The following is a 20,679-nucleotide window of genomic DNA, read 5'->3' on the forward strand; positions in this document are numbered from 1 at the left end:
CTAACCACTGGACCACCAGGGAACTCCCCATAAAAAGGAATTTTAATTGGGAATTTATTATCAGTCGAGTAGATACTGGGCTAGGTTTTTCCTTTATTTACAAGGTATGCAAATCATTACTTAAATAATATTTGTAGGTAAATGTTCAAGGTACATAAAAGAATTTTAGCATCCTGTTTGCATATTCCACATAATGGGTATTCATTGCTTCAGCGGCTAAAAACACCTTTCCTCCATGGGGGTGAAATTCCTTCCGAAATGCTGTGAGGAAGGACTCTGCCTCTCACCTGGAAACCGGAAGTGAGGGAGGACCTAGTGTTTCTCACTCCGTTTTTCACCTACAGCCGGGCCTGTGACCTCAGCCTGGGGGAGCAATGGTTCTGTAGGGAACTTAGAACATCGAGCGAATGGCACAAAGCTCAAGATGAGTTTACAAATCCTTTGAGGCACTTGTGGCTTTCAAGAACCCAGTGCTGCTTTGCTGCAGGACATGTTACAGGGCTGGGGGTGGGTGTCAGTGCCAGCCTCTTGGCAGGTAGTTCTTAAGAAAGGATATTTGAGGCACCCTGCTTCCTTTGCTTCTAAGCCTGCCTCTCTGCCTCCCTCTCAGTTCTCTGAGCCACGCAGTATTTTTCACAAAATTGCTTTTCTTCTTAAGTTGGCATGTATTGTTTTTAGTCAAGAATGCTGAAGAGTACATTTCAATTACAAATGACTTTTACCTATTCCCATTAAATCGGATAATTGAGTATTTTTAAATCCGGATTCAAGAGTAAACCTTTTTTTTTTGGAAATACTTTATAATTCAAGTTGTTCACGGATCCAGCCTGCATACTAACATCACAAATTTTAACTCCTATGAAAAATGCGCCCCCACAGTTGAGGAGTTTGTCGTAGGAGTGGCTGCTATATTCATATGCATCTTGATTCCTCAGAACAGCTAAGTTATTGGAGTGATTTGTTTGTTCTGTTCAGGCCTTAACTTAGAAGAGAGCGTTCTTGTTTTCATTCCACACTAGCTTCCAACGCCACCCCCTCCCCACCATCAAGAAATTTAGAGAACTCAGTTTGTATTCAATTTACAGGAAAGTCAACTTTAAAACTGAATTGTGAATAAAAAAATCCTTATCCTGCCAAGCACATGCATCAATCTAATTCCAAAGGTTAGTATCACATACCAACAAATGTCAGCTTAGATTTAGGTATATTGATTTAGTACAGCTGGGTTGTGGATCAATTTTATCGATGTTAGGAACTATGACAAATCAAATAATTTCGCATGATCTTGAAGAGCGTTATTTTTGCCTAAGGTGGTACCAGCAGCATCCCAGACCCTCTTTCCACTTCCCTGAGCGTGTCTCACACTTTGGGACTAGTATAAAAATGCTGAGAGCATTTTCCTTCCCCCTCCTATAAGGTCACAGATCTGTGCTCAAATGGTGCTGTGGCTTCATGATTCCAGCTCCACTTCCACCCCCTCCAAACATTCACTTTTGAAAGATAAAATATATTTTAAAATATTTTTTAAAAGAATTAAAATGACAAAGACATTCTCTAAAACCAGGTGAGCATTATGGTGGACCTAATGGATGAGACACACACTGGGTAAGAGAGCAGAAACCATAGGTGACTCGAAGTCCAGGACTACAAATAGGCAGAATAGGCCTGGGAGGGAAGGAAGCAGAAAGAAAGCCCTGACCTGTGCTTGGTGGAGAGAATGGAACTGAATGTGTGCCTTGCCTGGAGAGAGAAGACTGAAAAAATTCTGCACCTTCTTCCGTTTATAGAACCAGGTACCTAAGATGGCAGGACAGGGCAGAGACATGGGGTCTACTTCATACTGGCTCAGTGACTAGATCTGCAGTATCCTCAAAGTCATAATGAACAGAAAGGCTCTGGACTGGGGGCACTTGAAGCTGGATTACAGCAAAGGCAAAACCTCCAAAAGAGGGGAAGAAACAAAACAAAAGATCACCTATTAAACATGGGAGAGTGGGGACTTCCCTGGTGGTCCAGTGGTAAAGAAATCACCTTCCAATGCAGGGGATATGGGTTCAATCCCTGGTTGGGGAACTAAGATCCCACATGCCGTGGGGCAACTAAGCCCACGTGCCACAACTACTGAGCTCATGCGCCTCAATGAGAGAGCCCGTGTGCCACAAACTACAGAACCTGCACACCACAACTACAGAGTCCATGTGCCCTGGAGCCCATGCACCACAACTAGAGAGAGAAAACCTGCACACCACTACTAGAGAGAAGCCCACGTGCTGCAACGATAGATCCCGCACACCTCAACGAAGACACCACGTGCCACAACTAAGACCTGACACAGCCAAAAAAATAAAGAAAATACAGAAATATTTAAAAATAAATAAAATATTTAAAAAAATAAAGATGGGAGAGCAAACTAAAATTCTAAATCACAGAAGGAAACCACATATTGAGGAAACAAATGAACTCATTCATAAGGACATTTCAATCTTGTTAAAATGCAAATCAAAAAATGACTGCTAAGTAGTGTAAGATCAAGAGAAAAAAGAAAGAATTACATTCACAAAAAAGACAAAGAAATTAGCCAGATATGAACAGTCAGATATAAAAGTCAGATATGATGAAAGAATAAATGGTTAAAAAAATAAAACAGTGAGAAATTCTAGAAATGAAAAACACAGAAATATTGACATGAAAAATCAGTATGTAGGATAGCTCTAACTAGGTCTAGTCTAAGAGCAAATTAGTGAACTGGAAAACAATTTTGAAGAAATTATCTAAAATGCAGCAGAGATTGATAAACCAATGATGAACATGAAAGAGAAATTGTAAGACATTTAATATAAATTAGGACATTCCAATATTTATCTCTTACGAGCAGAAAATAAAAAGATGAGAGAGGATCAATATTTAAAGGAATAATGACTGAAAATTTTCCATAACTGAGTAAGACTTGAGTTCTCATATTGAAAGCATATTCTGAATTCTTAACTGGATAAAGAAGAATATATTTTGTGACTCAAGCAGAAGTATTGAGCTTAGGCTAACACAGTGTCCAATATATAGTAGTTGTCAATAATTTCTTTTAATCACTAGAACTTAGAGCACCAGGCTTTTAATCTAAATACTGTGTGGTTCAATCATTCTTATAATGCTTGAATGCTGGGAGGCAATTCTCCATGAGTCTCTCACATTTCTTCACCTCTTGTATTAGCTTTTGTTCTAGACTATATTTGCCATGTTTGCTATACAAACATATATACAAAGACAGTGTCTCCCTCCAGGACACATGGAAGTTTTGTTTGCTGTCTGGAATAGTAAAGATAAAGTCTGCTCCAGGGCAAAGTTTAGGCAGATTTGCTGGCAACCCCTTTAAAAGATTAGAGTTTCTCAAGCTCAGGGTTCCCAAACTGTGAGGCAAACCCACTGTGTATACACCATCTACCAAGGCCATTCCACATCACCCCTAGGACTTACAGGGCAAGGACAACCAACATGAATGTAAAATTCATGCTGTGGGCTTAACTGTGCATAATAAAGGCCTCTGTCTCTGATCAAGGGTCTCTCCTGCCAGCATTCATGAAATTGGCAGGTCAACTTATTAGCTTGCAAGTAGGATAAAATCTCAGACCCTTCACAGTTCTTGACACTGGACACCCTATACAATATTGGTACATCTCAATCTCTGTTTTTTATTTGCTTGTTTGCTTGCTGTTTGTCCATTTGCTTTGGGAAGGATGGGATTGCTGCAGACTGTGGAGCTATACCCACACAAAGACACAAAGATGGGCATTACGAGCCCACAACCAACCACCTCCTCCCTAGAAACTACATGCCCAGTTCCTTCTTTCTGGCACTCTATTCCACTCACAACTTAAATTTTTCCTCACTGAAGGTCTCTCGAGCAAGGCTGTAAACTCACTTAGACATGGACTCAAAATTGGCCACAATCATTGGCCATTCATGGGAATAAAGCTTTGTCATTGGGATTAGGATTTGAATCCCCGCTAGTCATTCATTACCTGTGCAGCTTCGTACAAATTAATTAGCCTCTGCAAACCTCAGTTCTTCTTGCTGTGAAAATGGGGGATCATAAAACATTTCCCTCAGGGTTGTTGTAAAATCACATGATATAAAGTCTTAATACAATGCCCTGCACATAGTAGGCATTAAAGAAATAGGAATTAAATATATTAAACCACAACAGGAATTCAAATATAACTGCTTTTTTAGGTCATGCCCTATTTTGTACGCACTTCTCCCAGCTCCCTAAACAGCGATATGCTCCTGACATGCAATTAATAGGATTCTCATGAATAAACTTAAATTACAAAAGACTATTCTTTGACTTAACAATACCATCTATGGGAATTTATCTTACAGAAGTAGTAAGAGATTTGTATACAACTCTATTCATTACAGTGTTACTTACTTATTAGAATTAAAAATAATGAATAACAACCTAAATGCCCAATCATAGGGGGTTATTTAAATCAATCATTGAATAGTCATGCAAGAGAATGTTGTACAGCAATTTAAAAAATTTGTGGTACAGATTGGGAGAAAATATTTGTAAGCAATGCGACCAACAAGGGATTAATCTCCAAAATATACAAACAGCTCATGCAGCTCAATATCAAGAAAACAAACAACTCAATCAAAAAATGGGCAGAGGGCTTCCCTGGTGGTGCAGTGGTTGAGTGTCCGCCTGCTGATGCAGGGGATGTGGGTTCATGCCCCGGTCTGGGAGGATCCCACATTCTGCGGAGCGGCTGGGCCTGTGAGCCACTGCCGCTGAGCCTGCACGTCCGGAGCCTGTGCTCTGCAACAGGAGAGGCCGCAACAGTGAGAGGCCCGCGTACCGCAAAAAAAAAAAAAAGGGCAGAAAATCTAAATAGACATTTCTCCAAAGAAGACATACAGATGACCAAGAGGCACATGAAAAGATGCTCAACACTGCTAATTATTAGAGAAATGCAAATAAAAACTCCAATGAGACATCACCTCACACCAGTCAGAATGGCAATCATCAAAAAGTCTACAAAAAATAAAAGCTGGAAAGGGTGTGGAGAAAAGGGAACCCTCCTACACTGTTGGTGGGAATGTAAATTGGTACAGCTACTATGGAAAACAGCATGGAGGTTCCCTAAAAAACTAAATATAGAACTACCATATGATCCAGCAATCCCACTCCTGGGCATATACCCAGAGAAAAACATGGTTCGAAAGAATACATGCAACCCAGTGTTCACTGCAGCGTTGTTTACAACAGCCAAGACATGGAAGCAACCTAAATGTCCATCAACAGATGAATGGATAAAGAAGATGTGGTACAATATATACAATGGAATATTACTCAGCCATTAAAAATAATGAAATAATGCCATTTACAGCAACATGGATGAACCTGGAGATCTTCATACTAAGTGAAGTAAGTCAAACAGAGAAAGACAAATATCATATGATATCTCTTATATGCATAATCTAAAAAAAATGATACAAATGAACTTATTTACAAAACAGAAACAGATGCACAGACTTAGAGAATGCACTTATGGTTACCAGGGCAGAAGGGTGGGAAGGAGGGATAGACTGGGAGTTTAGAATTGACATGTACACACTGCTATATTTAAAACAGATAACAAGGACCTACTGTATAGCACAAGGAACTCTGCTCAATATTCTGTAATAACCTAAATGGGAAAAGAACTTGAAAATGAATAGATATATGTATATGTATAACTGAATCACCTTACTGTACACCTGAAACTAAAACAACATTGTTAATCAACTATACTCCAATAAAAAATTAAAAATTTTTAAATTTGTGGTAGAAGGATATTTAAAGACATGGGTATTTGCTAGTCAGTGAAAAGAATGCAGGCTCCAGGACACATATATTCCAATTTTGTTTTTAAATGTATTTCCATTCATAAGATACAAGAAGGTTATAGATTGAAATGTTATAATTGATTGATTTTATGTTGTACATGTCTGCGTAGCTTCTAAATTTCCTAAAATAAACATATATACTATCTATAAGTAAACATATTCAATATTATAAAAACTATACATAACAGATCATGAAAAATCAAAATAGGAAGTATAAATAAAATATTGAAAATGATTTTTGAATATAATTGAACCAGGGAAAATGATACCAAAAAATAATAGTGTAAAAAACTATTTCAAGTGTTACATTCAATTTTAAATCTCAAATCTAAGATATCTTACTTCACAGAAGAGGAGACAAATGCAAGAAAATATAAGCCAATACTAATCATCTATTGCAGTTTACATTATTTGTTCTGATGAGGCTGTTTAAAAAATGCTGCCAGCTCTCTCCCTCCATGAACAAGGAAGTGGGTACCAGACACCACATCTGCTAGTGCCTTGATCTTGGACTTCCCAGTCACCAGAACTAAGCAAGTCCAGACCAGAGGGCAGACAGCAGAAGCAAGAAGAACTACAATCCTGCAGCCTGTGGAACAAAAACCACATTCACAGAAAGACAGACAAGATGAAAAGGCAGAGGGCTATGTACCAGATGAAGGAACAAGATAAAATTCCAGAGAAACAACTAAATGAAGTGGAGATAGGCAACCTTCCAGAAAAAGAATTCAGAATAATGAGAGTGAAGATGATCCAGGACCTCGGAAAAAGAATGGAGGCAAAGATCGAGAAGATGCAAGAAATGCTTAACAAAGATCTACAAGAATTAAAGAACAAACAAACAGAGATGAACAACACAATAACTGAAATGAAAAATACACTAGAAGGAATCAATAGCAGAATAACTGAGGTAGAAGAGCAGATAAGTGACCTGGAAGACAGAATGGTGGGATTCACTGCTGTGGAAGAGAATAAAGAAAAAAGAATGAAAAGAAATGAAGACAGTCTAGAGACGTCTGGGACAACATTAAACGCAACAACATTCACATTATAGGGGTCCCAGAAGGAGAAGGGAGAGAGAAAGGACCCAAGAAAATATTTGAAGAGATTATAGTCGAAAACTTCCCTAACATGGGAAAGGAAATAGCCACCCAAGTCCAGGAAGTGCAGAGAGTCCCAGGCAGGATAAACCCAAGGAGAAACACTCTGAGACACACAGTAATCAAAGTGACAATAATTAAAGACAAAGAAAAATTACTGAAAGCAGCAAGGTAAAAACGACAAATAATATACAAGGGAACTCCCATAAGGTTAACAGCTGATTTCTCAGCAGAAACTCTACAAGCCAGAAGGGAGTGGCATGACATATTTAAAATGATGAAAGGGAAGAACCTACAATGAAGACTACTCTGCCCGGCAAGGATCTCATTCAGATTTGATGGAGAAATCAAAAGCTTTGCAGACAAGCAAAAGCTAAGAGAATTAAGCACCACCAAACCAGCTCTACAACAAATGCTAAAGGAACTTCCCTAAGTGGAAAATACAAGACAAGAAAAGGATCTACAAAAACAAACCCAAAACAATTAAGAAAATGGTAATAGGAACGTACATACCGATAATTACCTTAAACGTGAATGGATTAAATGCTCCAACCAAAAGACACAGGCTTGCTGAATGGATACAAAAACAAGACCCATATATATGCTGTCTACAAGAGACCCACTTCAGACTTAGGGACACATACAGACTGAAATTGAGGGAATGGAAAAAGATATTCCATGCAAATGGAAATCAAAAGAATGCTGGAGTAGCAATTCTCATATCAGACAAAATAGACTTTAAAATAAAGATAATTACAAGAGACAAAGAAGGACAATACATAATGATCAAGGGATCAATCCAAAAAGAAGATATAACAATTGTAAATATTTATGCACCCAACATAGGAGCACCTCAATAATAAGGCAAATGCTAACAGCCATAAAAGAGGAAATCGAAAGTAACACAATAATAGTGGGGGACCTTAACACCTCACTCACACCAATGGACAGATCACCCAAACAGAAAATTAACCAGAAAACACAAGCTTTAAATAACACAACAGACCAGATAGATTTAAATGATATTTATACGACATTCCATCCAAAAACAGCAGATTACACTTTCAATTGATATTTATACGACATTCCATCCAAAAACAGCAGATTACACTTTCTTCTCAAGTACGCACAGAACATTCTCCAGCATAGATCACACTGTGGGTCACAAATCAAGCCTCAGTAAATTTAAGAAAACTGAAATCATTTCAAGCATCTTTTCTGACCACAATGCTATGAGATTAGAAATCAATTACAAGGAAAAAAACGTAAAAAACACAAACACATGAAGGCTAAACAATACGTTACTAAATAACCAAGAGATCACTGAAGAAATCAAAGAGGAAATCAAAAAATACCTAGAGACAAATGACAATGAAAACACGATGATCCAAAACCTACGGGAGGCAGCAAAAGCAGTTCTAAGAGGGAAGTTTATAGCTATACAAGCCTACCTCAAGAAACAAGAAACATCTCAAGTAAACAATCTAACCTTACACCTAAAGGAACTAGAGAAAGTAGAACAAACAAAACCCAAAGTTAGCAGAAGGGAAGAAATCATAAAGATCAGAGCAGAAATAAATGAAATACAAACAAAGAAAACAACAGCAAAGATCAATAAAACTAAAAGCTGGTTCTTTGAGAAGATAAACAAAATTCATAAACCATTAGCCAGACTCATCAAGAAAAAGAGGGAGCGGACTCAAATCAATAAAATTAGAAATGAAAAAGGAAAAGTTACAACAGACACTGCAGAAATACAAAGCATCCTAAGAGACTACTACAAGCAACTCTATGCCAATAAAATGGACAACCTGGAAGAAATGGACAAATTCTTAGAAAGGGATAACCTTCTAAGACTGAACCAGGAAGAAATAGAAAATATGAACAGACCAATCACAAGTAATGAAATTGAGACTGTGATTAAAAATCTTCCAACAAACAAAAGTCCAGGACCAGATGGCTTCGAAGGTGAATTCTATCAAACATTAAGAGAAGAGCTAACACCCATCCTTCTCAAACCCTTCCAAAAAATTGCAGAGAAAGGAACACTCCCAAACTCATTCTATGAGGCCACCATCACCCTGATACCACAACCAGACAAAGATACTACAAAAAAAGAAAATTACAGACCAATATCACTGATGAATATAGATGCAAAAATCCTCAACAAAATACTATCAAACAGAATCCAAGAACACATTAAAAGGATCATACACCATGATCAAGTGGGATTTATCCCAGGGATGTAAGGATTCTTCAATATACGCAAATCAATCAATGTGACACACCATATTAACAAATTGAAGAATAAAAACCATATGATCATCTCAATAGATGCAGAAAAAGCTTTTGAAAAAATTCAACACCATTTATGATAAAAAGGCTCCAGAAAGTGGGCATAGAGGGAACCTAACTCAACATAATAAAGGCCATATATGACAAACCCACAGCAAACATCATTCTCAATGGTGAAAAACTGAAAGCATTTCCTCTAAGATCAGGAACAAGACAAGGATGTCCACTCTCGCCACTATAATTCAACCTAGTTTTCGAAGTCCTAGCCACGGCAATCAGAGAAGAAAAAGAAATAGAAGGAATACAAATAATAAAAGAAACAGTAAAACTGTCACTGTTTGCAGATGACATGATACTATACATAGAGAATCCTAAAGATGCCACCAGAAAACTACTAGAGCTAATCAATGAATCTGGTAAAGTTGTAGGATACAAAATTAATGCACAGAAATCTCTTCAATTCCTACACACTAATGATGAAAATTCTGAAAGAGAAATTAAGGAAACACTCCCATTTACCACTGTAACAAAAACAATAAAACACCTAGGAATAAACCTACCTAGGGAGACAAAAGACCTGTATGCAGAAAACTAAAAGACACTGTTGAAAGAAATTAAAGATGATACCAACAGATGGAGAGATATACCATGTTCTTGGATTGGAAGAATCAATATTGTGAAAATGACTACACTACCCAAAGCAATCTACAGATTCAATGCAATCCCTATCAAATTACCAATGGCATTATTTGACAGAACTAGAACAAAAAATCTTAAAATCTGTATGGAGACACAAAAGACCACGATAGCCAAAGCAGTCTTGAGGGGAAAAAAACGGAGGTGGAGGAATCAGACTCCCTAACTTCAGACTACACTACAGTAATCAAGACAATGTGGTACTGGCACAAAACCAGAAATACAGATCAATGGAATAGGATAGAAAGCCTAGAGATAAACCCACGCACCTATGGTCAACTAATCTATGAAAAAGGAGGCAAGGATATACAATGGAGAAAAGACAGTCTCTTCAATAAATGGTACTGGGAAAACTGGACAGCTACATGTAAAAGAATGAAATTAGAACACTCCCATACACAGAAATAAAGTCAAAATGGATTAGAGACTTAAATGTAAGACTGGACACTATAAAACTCTTAGAGGAAAACATAGGAAGAACACTCTTTGACATAAATCACAGCAAGATCTTTTTTGATCCACCTCCAAGAGTAATGGAAATAAAAACAAAAATAAACAAATGGGACCTAATGAAACTTCAAAGCTTTTGCAAAGCAAAGGAAACCATAAACAAGATGAAAAGACATCTTCAGAATGGGAAAAAATATTTGCAAACAAATCAACGGACAAAGGATTAATCTCCAAAATACATAAACATGCAGCTCAATATTAAAAAAACAAACAACCCAATCAAAAAATGGGCAGAAGACCTAAACAGACATTTCTCCAGAGAAGACATACAGATTGGCCAAGAAGCACATGAAAAGCTGCTCAACATCACTAATTATTAGAGAAATGCAAATCAAAAGTACAATGAGGTATCACCTCACACCAGTTAGAATGGGCATCATCAGAAAATCTACAAACAACAAATGCTGGAGAGGGTGTGGAGAAAAGGGAACCCTCTTGCACTGTTGGTGGGAGTGTAAATTGATACAGCCACTATGGAGAACAGTATGGAGGTTCCTTAAGAAACTAAAAATAGAACTGCCATATGACCCAGCAATCCCACTACTGGGCATATACCCTGAGAAAACCATAATTCAAAAAGACACATGCACCCCAATGTTCATTGCTGTGTTACTTACAATAGCCAGGTCATGGAAGCAACCTAAATGCCCATGGACAGACAAATGGATAAAGAAGATGTGATACATATATACAATGGAATATTACTCAACCATAAAAAGGAACGAAATTGGGTCATTTGTAGAGACGTGGATGAATCTAGAGACTGTCATACAGAGTGAAGTAAGTCAGAAAGAGAGGAACAAATATCGTATACTAACGCATATATGTGGAACCTAAAAAATGGTACAGATGAACCGGTTTGCAGGGCAGAAGTTGAGACACAGATGTAGAGAACAAAGATATGGACACCAATGGGGGAAAGCGGTGGGGGGCGGTGGTGGTGTGATGAATTGGGAGATTGGGATTGACATGTATACACTGATGTGTATAAAATGGATGACTAATAAGGACCTGCTGTATAAAAAAAATAAAATAAAATTCAAACAGAAAGAAAAAAAATGCTGCCAGTAATTTTACCATATCAGGATGCAACTCAACATGTGACATTCACTTTTCATTCAAATACCGCTTTATCTCCAAACCACAACCAGGGAATTTAAATCATTAAACCAGCGAGTTCTTTTCTCACCTTAACAACCATTGCATTATAAAATTGTCAGACTCTTTAGATGATCTTTGGATTTTGGAGTCAAGATGCAATTTAATTACCTGGCCTTTTCTGAGCCTCCTGTGCACTGGTAAATACCAATGAATTCCGTGAGTTGTTTTTGTAACATCGCATCTTTGCCTTCAACTTGAGTAATGAATTTATGCTGTAAAAGATCTGACACTGTTGGACGCTTTTCATAATCTTTAGTCAAGCACCTGCACTGGCAGAAAGGAACATGCCATTATTAGATAAGTTAGAGTTTTGCATTTATCATTCACAGTCCTAAAAACTGCTCTAACACAATGGAATGATGTTCTTCATCGATGCTCAGCCCAGGAAGCACATCTCAAACAATGTTAGAACTGTAATATGATGAATTAATCTGTGAGAGATTACACCGTAGTGATATCAACTTCCAACTAAATTCCCCTTCCCTAGCCTCCCAGTAAGCATTACTGCAGAGTGATAACTGAACTCAGTCTCCATTGCAAAGTCTCCTTTACAAGTCAGTAGCTAAAGATAAACAATGTAGTCATTACAGGTTTAATGCTTATCTAGAATTAAAACAAACTTTTCAGTTTCCCTTCCCTAATGCTTTTTTTTTTTTTTTTTTGCAGTACACGGGCCTCTCACTGTGTGGCCTCTCCCGTTGCGGAGCACAGGCTCCGGACGCGCAGGCTCAGCGGCCATGGCTCACGGGCCCAGCCGCTCCGCGGCATGTGGGATCTTCCCGGACCGGGGCACGAACCCGCGTCCCCTGCATCGGCAGGTGGACTCTCAACCACTGCGCCAGCAGCGAAGCCCCCCTAATGCTTTTAAAGGTTTCTCAATCGATCTATTTCTTCCTACGCGATAAAACTGCTAACCCATCTGCGAGGGCTCATGTGCTGAGGATGTTTAACTCCCACGCCAGTGGATGTTTTCCGAGGTCCTCCAGGAGAAGTACGAATGCGTACCACACCTCTTGATAGGATCAACCAGGTGAGAGCACCTGAAACGGCATCACAGGAGGACCACTGGAGCAAACACTGGATGTTTAACCCACTGTCTTCAGGTATTTGGAAGAGGGATTAGACTAGCTTTCAGTCACAAGGGACAAAAAAATCTAGGATCGATGGGGAGAATGAAGAGAGACACAGATTTCTGGTCAGTATAAGGGAGAACTTTCTGATAGGCTTATCAAAGATGGAAAGGACCACATTGGGAAGTAGGATTATTTTTATTAGGGGTTTACTGATTGGATGGCCCCTCGATGCACACGTTCAAGACGGATTTACGCTCTGCATACCCTTCCAACCCTGAGGTTCTGAGGATGTAAGATTATGAGAAAACTGGTCAGAGTGGGGCTGTCATTTGGGGGTAGAAAAAAAGAAAAAAGAAGAAGGAACCCATGCCTGATCTGACCCCTGCCATTTCTCATCTGCATTGTTAATCCCCCTGGGATGAGAATTTGGCAACTTATTCTGTTGGGCTTACCTAAAAAGATACTACCCAGGGATGCTAAAAGATGCTAAGGAATGAGGATGACAATGTCTGAAAATAAGAACAAGTGCTCTTAGCTTTCATTTAGTTTCAGAGAATGTGTCGATTTCTGCCGCCTGCAGCACTCATATCTACGTATTGAGTTTAGTCACATAGGAGGTTATTTTATTCAGGTAAAACATTATGAGATAGCTGATGTGTACCAGCCACTCTGCTAGACAGCGGAGTTACAGTGACAAGTAAGGCACATTCGGTGCCCTGGAGTTGTTTACTGGCTAGTGAGGGAGAAAGACCTCTAAACAGGTTGTGAAATAAAAGAGGAAATGCTGCTAGAGGAAGAGGAAAAAAGGACGGGAGAGCTCACAGGGCAGAGTCCTAACTGCTTGGGGGAAACCAGGAAATGTTGCTCAGAGGTGAAATTGTGCCGAGTGTGTCAAAGTCACCAAGTCCCATTGAGGATCCACGCGGAAGGATCTGCGGACACGGGGCATGGTTATGAATCGTGGGGAGCCCTTCAAACCTACCAACAATTCTCCTGAGAGGTCTGTGAAATTCGACTGCAGTTTATTAACTATTCTGCAGTGCATAGTACATACTCAGTAAACACTATTTAAGTGAAAACTAAAAGAAAAAGGGCTTCCCTGGTGGCACAGTGGTTGAGAGTCTGCCTGCTAATGCAGGGGACACGGGTTCGAGCCCTGGACTGGGAAGATCCCACATGCCGTGGAGCAACTGGGCCCGTGAGCCACAACTACTGAGCCTGCGCGTCTGGAGCCTGTGCTCCGCAACAATAGAGGCCATGATAGTGAGAGGCCCGCGCACTGCGATGAAGAGTGGCCCCCGCTTGCCATAACTAGAGAAAGCCCTCGCACAGAAACGAAGACCCAACACAGCAAAATAAATAAATTAATTAATTAATAAAACTCCTACCCCCAACATCTTCTTTAAAAAAAAAAAAAAACTAAAAGAAAAAGCAGATGATTGATCTTTCTTGTATTTTCATAACCCTTAAATAACTCTCTTTATAGAAACAAGCAGATATTCTTGGTAGGAAAACCAGTGATAGCAGTATGGACAAGGATGACCGGTTCCTCTACTTTTTTGCCCTCTTTACATTTTCTGAGTGAGCTTTGACACATCAAAGCTTAACGACCGGGATTCCCTGGTGGCACAGTGGTTGAGAGTCTGCCTGCCGATGAAGGGGACGTGGGTTCGTGCCCCGGTCCGGGAAGATCCCACATGCCGCGGAGCGGCTGGGCCCATGAGCCATGGCCGCTGAGCCTGTGCATCCGGAGCCTGTGCTCCGCAACGGGAGAGGCCACAACAGTGAGAGGCCCGCGTACAGCAAAAAAAAAAAAAAAAGCTTAATGACCCCTCTCTCCCATTTACAACTTGCAGTCATCCCTTCCCTTATTTTCTCAAGGTGAAGTCATGACAAAGATTGTGAAAAAAGTTCATGGACAGATTTAGAAATGGCTGACTCACAGCTTCTAGTCAATTGTCTGGAGGCACTGCACTTGTACTAAGTATCTGTCAAATTAAAAGTGAACTTCAAACGTATAAGCATTTTATCTGTATGATTATCTGACTCACCAAGTGCAATGACAACTTCCCTGTGATGGGAATTAGCGATGCAGATAAATGAAGGGCTAAGAAACGGACTGAACAGACAATGGGTGAGAAGGTGGGACATGCTGAGGGTGAGGCTGCAAAGGGCAGGTGGACAGAAGAACAGGTTCATGGACGATGCAATGTCTGCAGAAGCACAGCTATCGATAAGTGAATGAACAAGACCCTGAGATCATTATCAGAATAATAATGGGTTCACTGAACATTCAGAAGACGCTACAAATGCTTGTTTTGAAGAAAATCATGGAAACTTCTGGGGCTATTTAATAGATAAGGAGGAGATTCGGAAGCACAGAGGAATTGTTATAAAAAGCACATCTCAAAGTTACAGCAGGACGGGATCTCGTTAATTCTTTTGAAAGACTCTATTATTACTCACTTGCTGATGAAGTCATTGAATTCTGCTGACCATATCTCAGGCTGCCTCAGTTTGGGGGGTGGATTCCTAGAAAAACAAGATACAAGGTTGGATTGTGCACACTGGTCAGTAACGATAAAAATTAAGAGGCAGAGCCAGCCAGACTAATGTCATTGCTGCATTAAGATTCTGCCAGGTATAATGAAGCATTACCATCATTTTCCAATTTAAAGACAGATAATTAGTTTTTAATCATTCTCTATATGGAGTGACAGTTTCCTTGTTTCTCTGAAAGCACTTAATATATGACACATTTTTTTCTAGCTAATAATTTTTCTTCTTTGAACGAAGCTTCTTGCTTTGAACTGAGAGCCCTAGAGGAAAACATAAATACTTAGCCGAATAGAAACAATGACTACTCGGGAGAAGATTTTTTCTTTTGAGTCCAGAAGAAATCTCTGAGGAATATTCAGGATACACAGAGGTGACCTGAAAGAAGTGTTCGAAATATGGAGGAAACTGCAGTATAGAGGGGCCTTTATAGTAGAATGCCTTTACGACTTGTTCTGTTGTTACTGGGTAGAGGGCCAGAAACAAGGTTACACAAGTAAGGAACCGGAAAATATGATTAGCAGTAAAGCTCTGAATGCCACTTAGAAGATTCTGTTATTAATTCCTTTCATTTTAAGCTAAACGAATCTTTTCTTTTTTTGGTATATTCATGAATACAAAGGAACATCATCTGAAAATGAGGCTGATCTAACTGTAATCAAGCAACACTGATCAACTACGACAGTTGAATTTGCTGAAGTGCTGCTTTATGTTAATTCCAACAGCTCCTTGTTTTCATTAGTGGGATGGAAATACTTTGTCTTCAGCTCTGCATTAGTCCTTAAATAGCTTATAACAAAATTAATGTACGGTCTGTACAGGCTCATTAAAGAAAAGTACAGCTACTCATCCACCCTAGATCACGCCTCAAGCTCATTTTACAATCCTAGGACTATCTGAAGATTGCTGATTTGCACATTAAAAGAAGTAATTCTTCTCTGCAACAATCTTGCTTTGCTTCTTGTTCTCCTGAAATTTTCCTTTCTAAGAGATTTATCGGTTTCTTGGAGTATAACAAGGTTTTGATGATTTTAGGACACTCAGAACCGGGTAGCTTTTCAGATCCCCCTTTTTTTTCTCATTTCTACAGTCAGTATTCTCAGAATTCCATTTCAGAGAAATACTGGTGGTAGACGTAATAAGAAATAACTAAGATGGTGCAGCTTCCAGAAGCACCTTGCCCATAGGTACAATATGTATCAACAGTAGCATCCTTCCTCCATGTGGTACCATCACCAAGAGCAGTGACACTAGGCTAACTATGGTCATTTAGACCATAATTTAAATGGCTCAGGAAGAATAGTGCTTCATCTTACATATTGAATGACAGTAGGAATTAGGATATACAGATTTTTTTTGTTTGTTTTCCTCAAATTTAATGAAACGTCTGACTTGGTAAAGAGCAGGTTTTCTGCCTTTTTTTTTTTGGCTGCACAGCGCCGCGTGCGGGTTCCTAGTTCCCCAACCAAGGATCGAACCTGCGACCCCTGCAGTGGAAGCACAGAGTGAGTCTTAACCACTGGGCCGCCAGGGAAGTCCCTCTGCTCTTTTTTGTAATCTTGCTTCCCCACTTACCAAGTAAGCAATATATTTTACAAACAGTAAGACCTGAGAGATACATTGAAATTGTTATGTAAAGGATGATCTATCTCTAAGGTATTATAATTCAGAACATACAGACAGGACAGAAAATTCCAAGGTAAAGTTAAAAACAAATTCAAATGCTTTGGTCCTATACTAATTTAACTACATGTGAAATATTCCAAACAGATCTATTTGGAAATGAATAGGTCATATTGGCATTATTTCTTTAGGACCGGAACCACGCCCCACCAGGGCTTTGTACATATTATTCAGTGTTCTATAGGCATTAGGACCACACAATTTATTTAATGCAGAATGTGGTAACAAACTGTAACATACACTACCTTCTCTGCCCTGGACCCCTGTCACCACAGGCCCTCTCTGTGTGCATTTCATTAAAATTAAGGTACCAAGCAAAATCCTTAAGAAAGTCTTCAAAAGACAACACATTCATAATAAAAAGAGGCAGTTTTTTTCACATCAGTTTTCTGAAATATCTAGGAACTACCCAAAGCATATATAAAACAGTGTTTAATTAGTGATAAGATCAGCAGGGGAAAGTCTGTCAATACACACATTGAAGGGGAGGGGTCTCCATAGAAAAGCATCTTCCTGGCTCCAAAGAGATTATTCTTCTTAGTGTCTCATATTAATATATTCAAAACACTAACAAATTTGAAATCATTACTTTATCAATAAATTTTATTTCTAACTTTCTTAATACTATTATCTTAAAGTTCTAAACAAAGGGAAGTATTAGCAAGTAGTAAAAAAATTACTAGATTGATAGAGTGAAATGAAGCACATCACTGTTACACTGGCTGTGGACCAGGGAGCCTCCCTGATGAATCTGGGAATGGATCAACCGTGGCAGGAACTGCTGTTTTCTGAGTGCAAATCCTTGCCAAAGAAAAAAAGACACACTTAGTACCAAGAGAAAGCTCTTTGACTTAGACCAGGGAAATGAAACTATGGAACAAAAAGAGTGTCTCGGAAGCAGCAGCATGATATTCCAGGCCACTCTGCTCCCAACCTGCTGAAATATATCTGGGTATTTCCACGAGGAGCTTGACGAGCACTCAGTGGCTAGAGGAAGACAGACAGACCCAGTGTGAGAGCCCCCTGACCTTGGTATTTTGAAGAGTGCTCTCATGGGATGGAGGTCGGCCAGTGGAGGATCTCCATCCCCAAGCTCGATGGCCGTGATCCCCAGGGACCACGTGTCACATCTGGCATCGTAAGTTGTATCCAACTGCTGTTCACATGCAATCACCTAGTAGAAAATGAAAGAAAAATGAAGTTTGTGACTTTAACAAGCACATAGCAAAATGCTTAGAACAATGTGTAAGTGTTCAAACTGATGAGGTTTGAGAGCTCCGAGCAAAGGCAGTAACACAGGGGAGTAAAAGTTCAAATTATAATTAGTAGCAGTAGTTTTCTTCTGAGAACAGGGAATATCTTCGCAGGATTGCAAGTATGAGGAGAAACCTATGAAAAAAACTTTTTGAAAATGCAAAACAGAAAGGGGACTGAAACAGTGTCCCCCATGGGAAGGGATGTAATCAAATACACAGCTAACACCTGTGCAATGATAGTCACTTGATAAACATTTGATGAGTGAACAGAGTCATTCATCTCAGCAAAGATAAAGATTACATCTTTAACAAATAAAAAGCGAAGGAAGGGGGCTTCCCTGGTGGCGCAGTGGTTGAGAGTCCACCTGCCAATGCAGGGGACGCAGGTTCGTGCCCCGGTCCAGGAAGATCCCACATGCCACGGAGCGGCTGGGCCCGTGAGCCATGGCCGCTGAGCCTGCGCGTCCGGAGCCTGTGCTCTGCAACGTGAGAGGCCCGCGACAATAAGCTTGACAGCAGTCTAGTCAAATGGTCTCAATCTTTTCTGACAACTAGAAGGCAGGAATGAGACAAGTGTGGAGAAATGCAAAAAGGCTTATGCCATTAATAAGAGGAAAATAAACTGGATAAAAATAAACATTGGTAAGGCTTTATCAGCAGTTATCTGGGAGCACACTAAATAGTAAAGCTACAACCAGCTTTTTAAAAATGCCACTAATCAAAGGATGTCACTAAGAGACAAGAATAAAAAGGGGGGAATCTTTTTTGCAGTATCATGAAATAGTGTTAACATAGAAGAATTATTACACAGTTACTTCACAATTTATTTCTAAATGTGTAAGTATAAATACAGACAGGCTGCAAATAATAATTGTAACATCAGTGATAACAAAAAGAAAATTCAACTTTAAATTTTTAAAACTATTTTTTATATTTTAAAAAGTTTTACATTTTGTGAATGCCAACTCACAAGACAAAAAATGATTTGGGGATGATGGCAGGTTAGAGTTTTATCATTTAACTACAGTACTATGAAACGATATGCAAAATGAAAGGAATCTAAGGTCCTGTCTGGAATGTAGTTCATCTTTCTGACTCTACTTAACATCAAGCTTAACACATTAAAAAAAACCCTGTGTTGGCACAGAGGATGAATTTATGCCCCAATTTGCCCATGATGTTCTAGGTTTATGCTCGCTTCCCTAGAGTCATTATAAATACCATCCCCTTTCAGTCTCCAAAGTGTCCTGGCTTGGACAGTAAGTTACATGGTCACCCAGCACAGCTACTGTCTCTCCTGTCCCCTTCACTGTGAAACACACATACTCTAGTTTGGGAAGGATGGCTTTACGTAACCAACAAATGCTACCTTTGATCTAGAATTTAACTGAAAAAATGTCAAATCAAGAATTTCACTTTTCAACTGCTAATCAATTTGAACAATTTTGTTTACCTTATTATTTTCTAATTCATAGCAATTTGACATTCTTCAACAATTCTAGGTAAGTGGAAATTTATTGAAATATTGCCAATCATTCAAAAGTTGGAAAATGCTTATTACAGGGAGATGCAGATAATATGCACAAAATCTTGAACATATATTTATATGACAGTTTGAAAAGACCACAGTGAACCTTTCTCTTTTAGATAATATCCAGTGGTTTGCCGAGCAGGAAACAACTTTCAAACCCTATTTGTGCTACAGTAGGCTTATTAATAATAAACAATGACTTATCAGTAAAATGCCTGTCTAGTAATTGCATAGTAAGAAGTATAAATTTTAATTATTAAGTTATTTATTATTCTGGTAATTCAATTTTAGATAGATCAAAATATTTCCTTTTCCTCATATACTGGTTCCAAGATCTACTAATCAAAATTATCTTTAATAAATGGCATACTTAAAATATAATACTGGCTTTGTTGCTATAAATTAACATATGAAAAATATAAAGCTAGATGATTAATTATTTAATATTAAACATTTAGTTTTATATATTATAGTATTTTTATAGTAATTAATCATATATGTGGGTAAGATGCAAAGCTTGGTATTATAGCTAAATTTTATTAATTTTTCACTTTGAAAATTTTTCATAAGCTTTTAAAACAACAGTGATATATCAGAACAAACTGAAGAAACTCTCACTTGAGATTCTCTTACTCAATTTTTTTTAGCATTTTTATTTGAGATACTCTTATTCAATTTTGTTTTTGCTTATATAACTATACTTTCTACTTTTATTCTAAGATGTTCTCCCTGTTCAAAAAATTTTTGAATCCATTGGAATTTTTTAAAGTTTCTTAAGCTAACTTATCCTTTCTCCATATTTTACATTACGCTTACATTTTAACTTTTTTTTTGCGAGTAGTAATTGAATTAGTATTAAAGTAGGAACAGTACACCACGATTTAATCCTCAAGCAAATTTAATTCTACGATTTTGCAATATTAATGTAGTAT

At 38.5% G+C, this 20,679-nt stretch overlaps 1 protein-coding gene across 2 annotated transcripts in view; it reads right to left on the reverse strand.

The window, feature by feature from the left end:
• The window catches only part of MYO3A (myosin IIIA), a 171,449-nt gene that overhangs the window by 119,909 nt on the left and 30,861 nt on the right, over positions 1 to 20,679 (reverse strand). For both annotated transcript variants that reach the window (XM_060293677.1, XM_030837214.2), the window contains exons 6-8: positions 17,989 to 18,134; positions 15,188 to 15,253; positions 11,757 to 11,912 (exon numbers count right to left, since the gene is read on the reverse strand). In XM_060293677.1, coding sequence (XP_060149660.1) covers positions 11,757 to 11,912; positions 15,188 to 15,253; positions 17,989 to 18,134 — 368 coding nt within the window. The remainder of the gene's footprint in view (positions 1 to 11,756; positions 11,913 to 15,187; positions 15,254 to 17,988; positions 18,135 to 20,679) is intronic.

The sequence above is a fragment of the Globicephala melas genome, chromosome 2 (assembly GCF_963455315.2).
Source record: "Globicephala melas chromosome 2, mGloMel1.2, whole genome shotgun sequence".
Lineage (NCBI taxonomy): Eukaryota > Metazoa > Chordata > Mammalia > Artiodactyla > Delphinidae > Globicephala > Globicephala melas.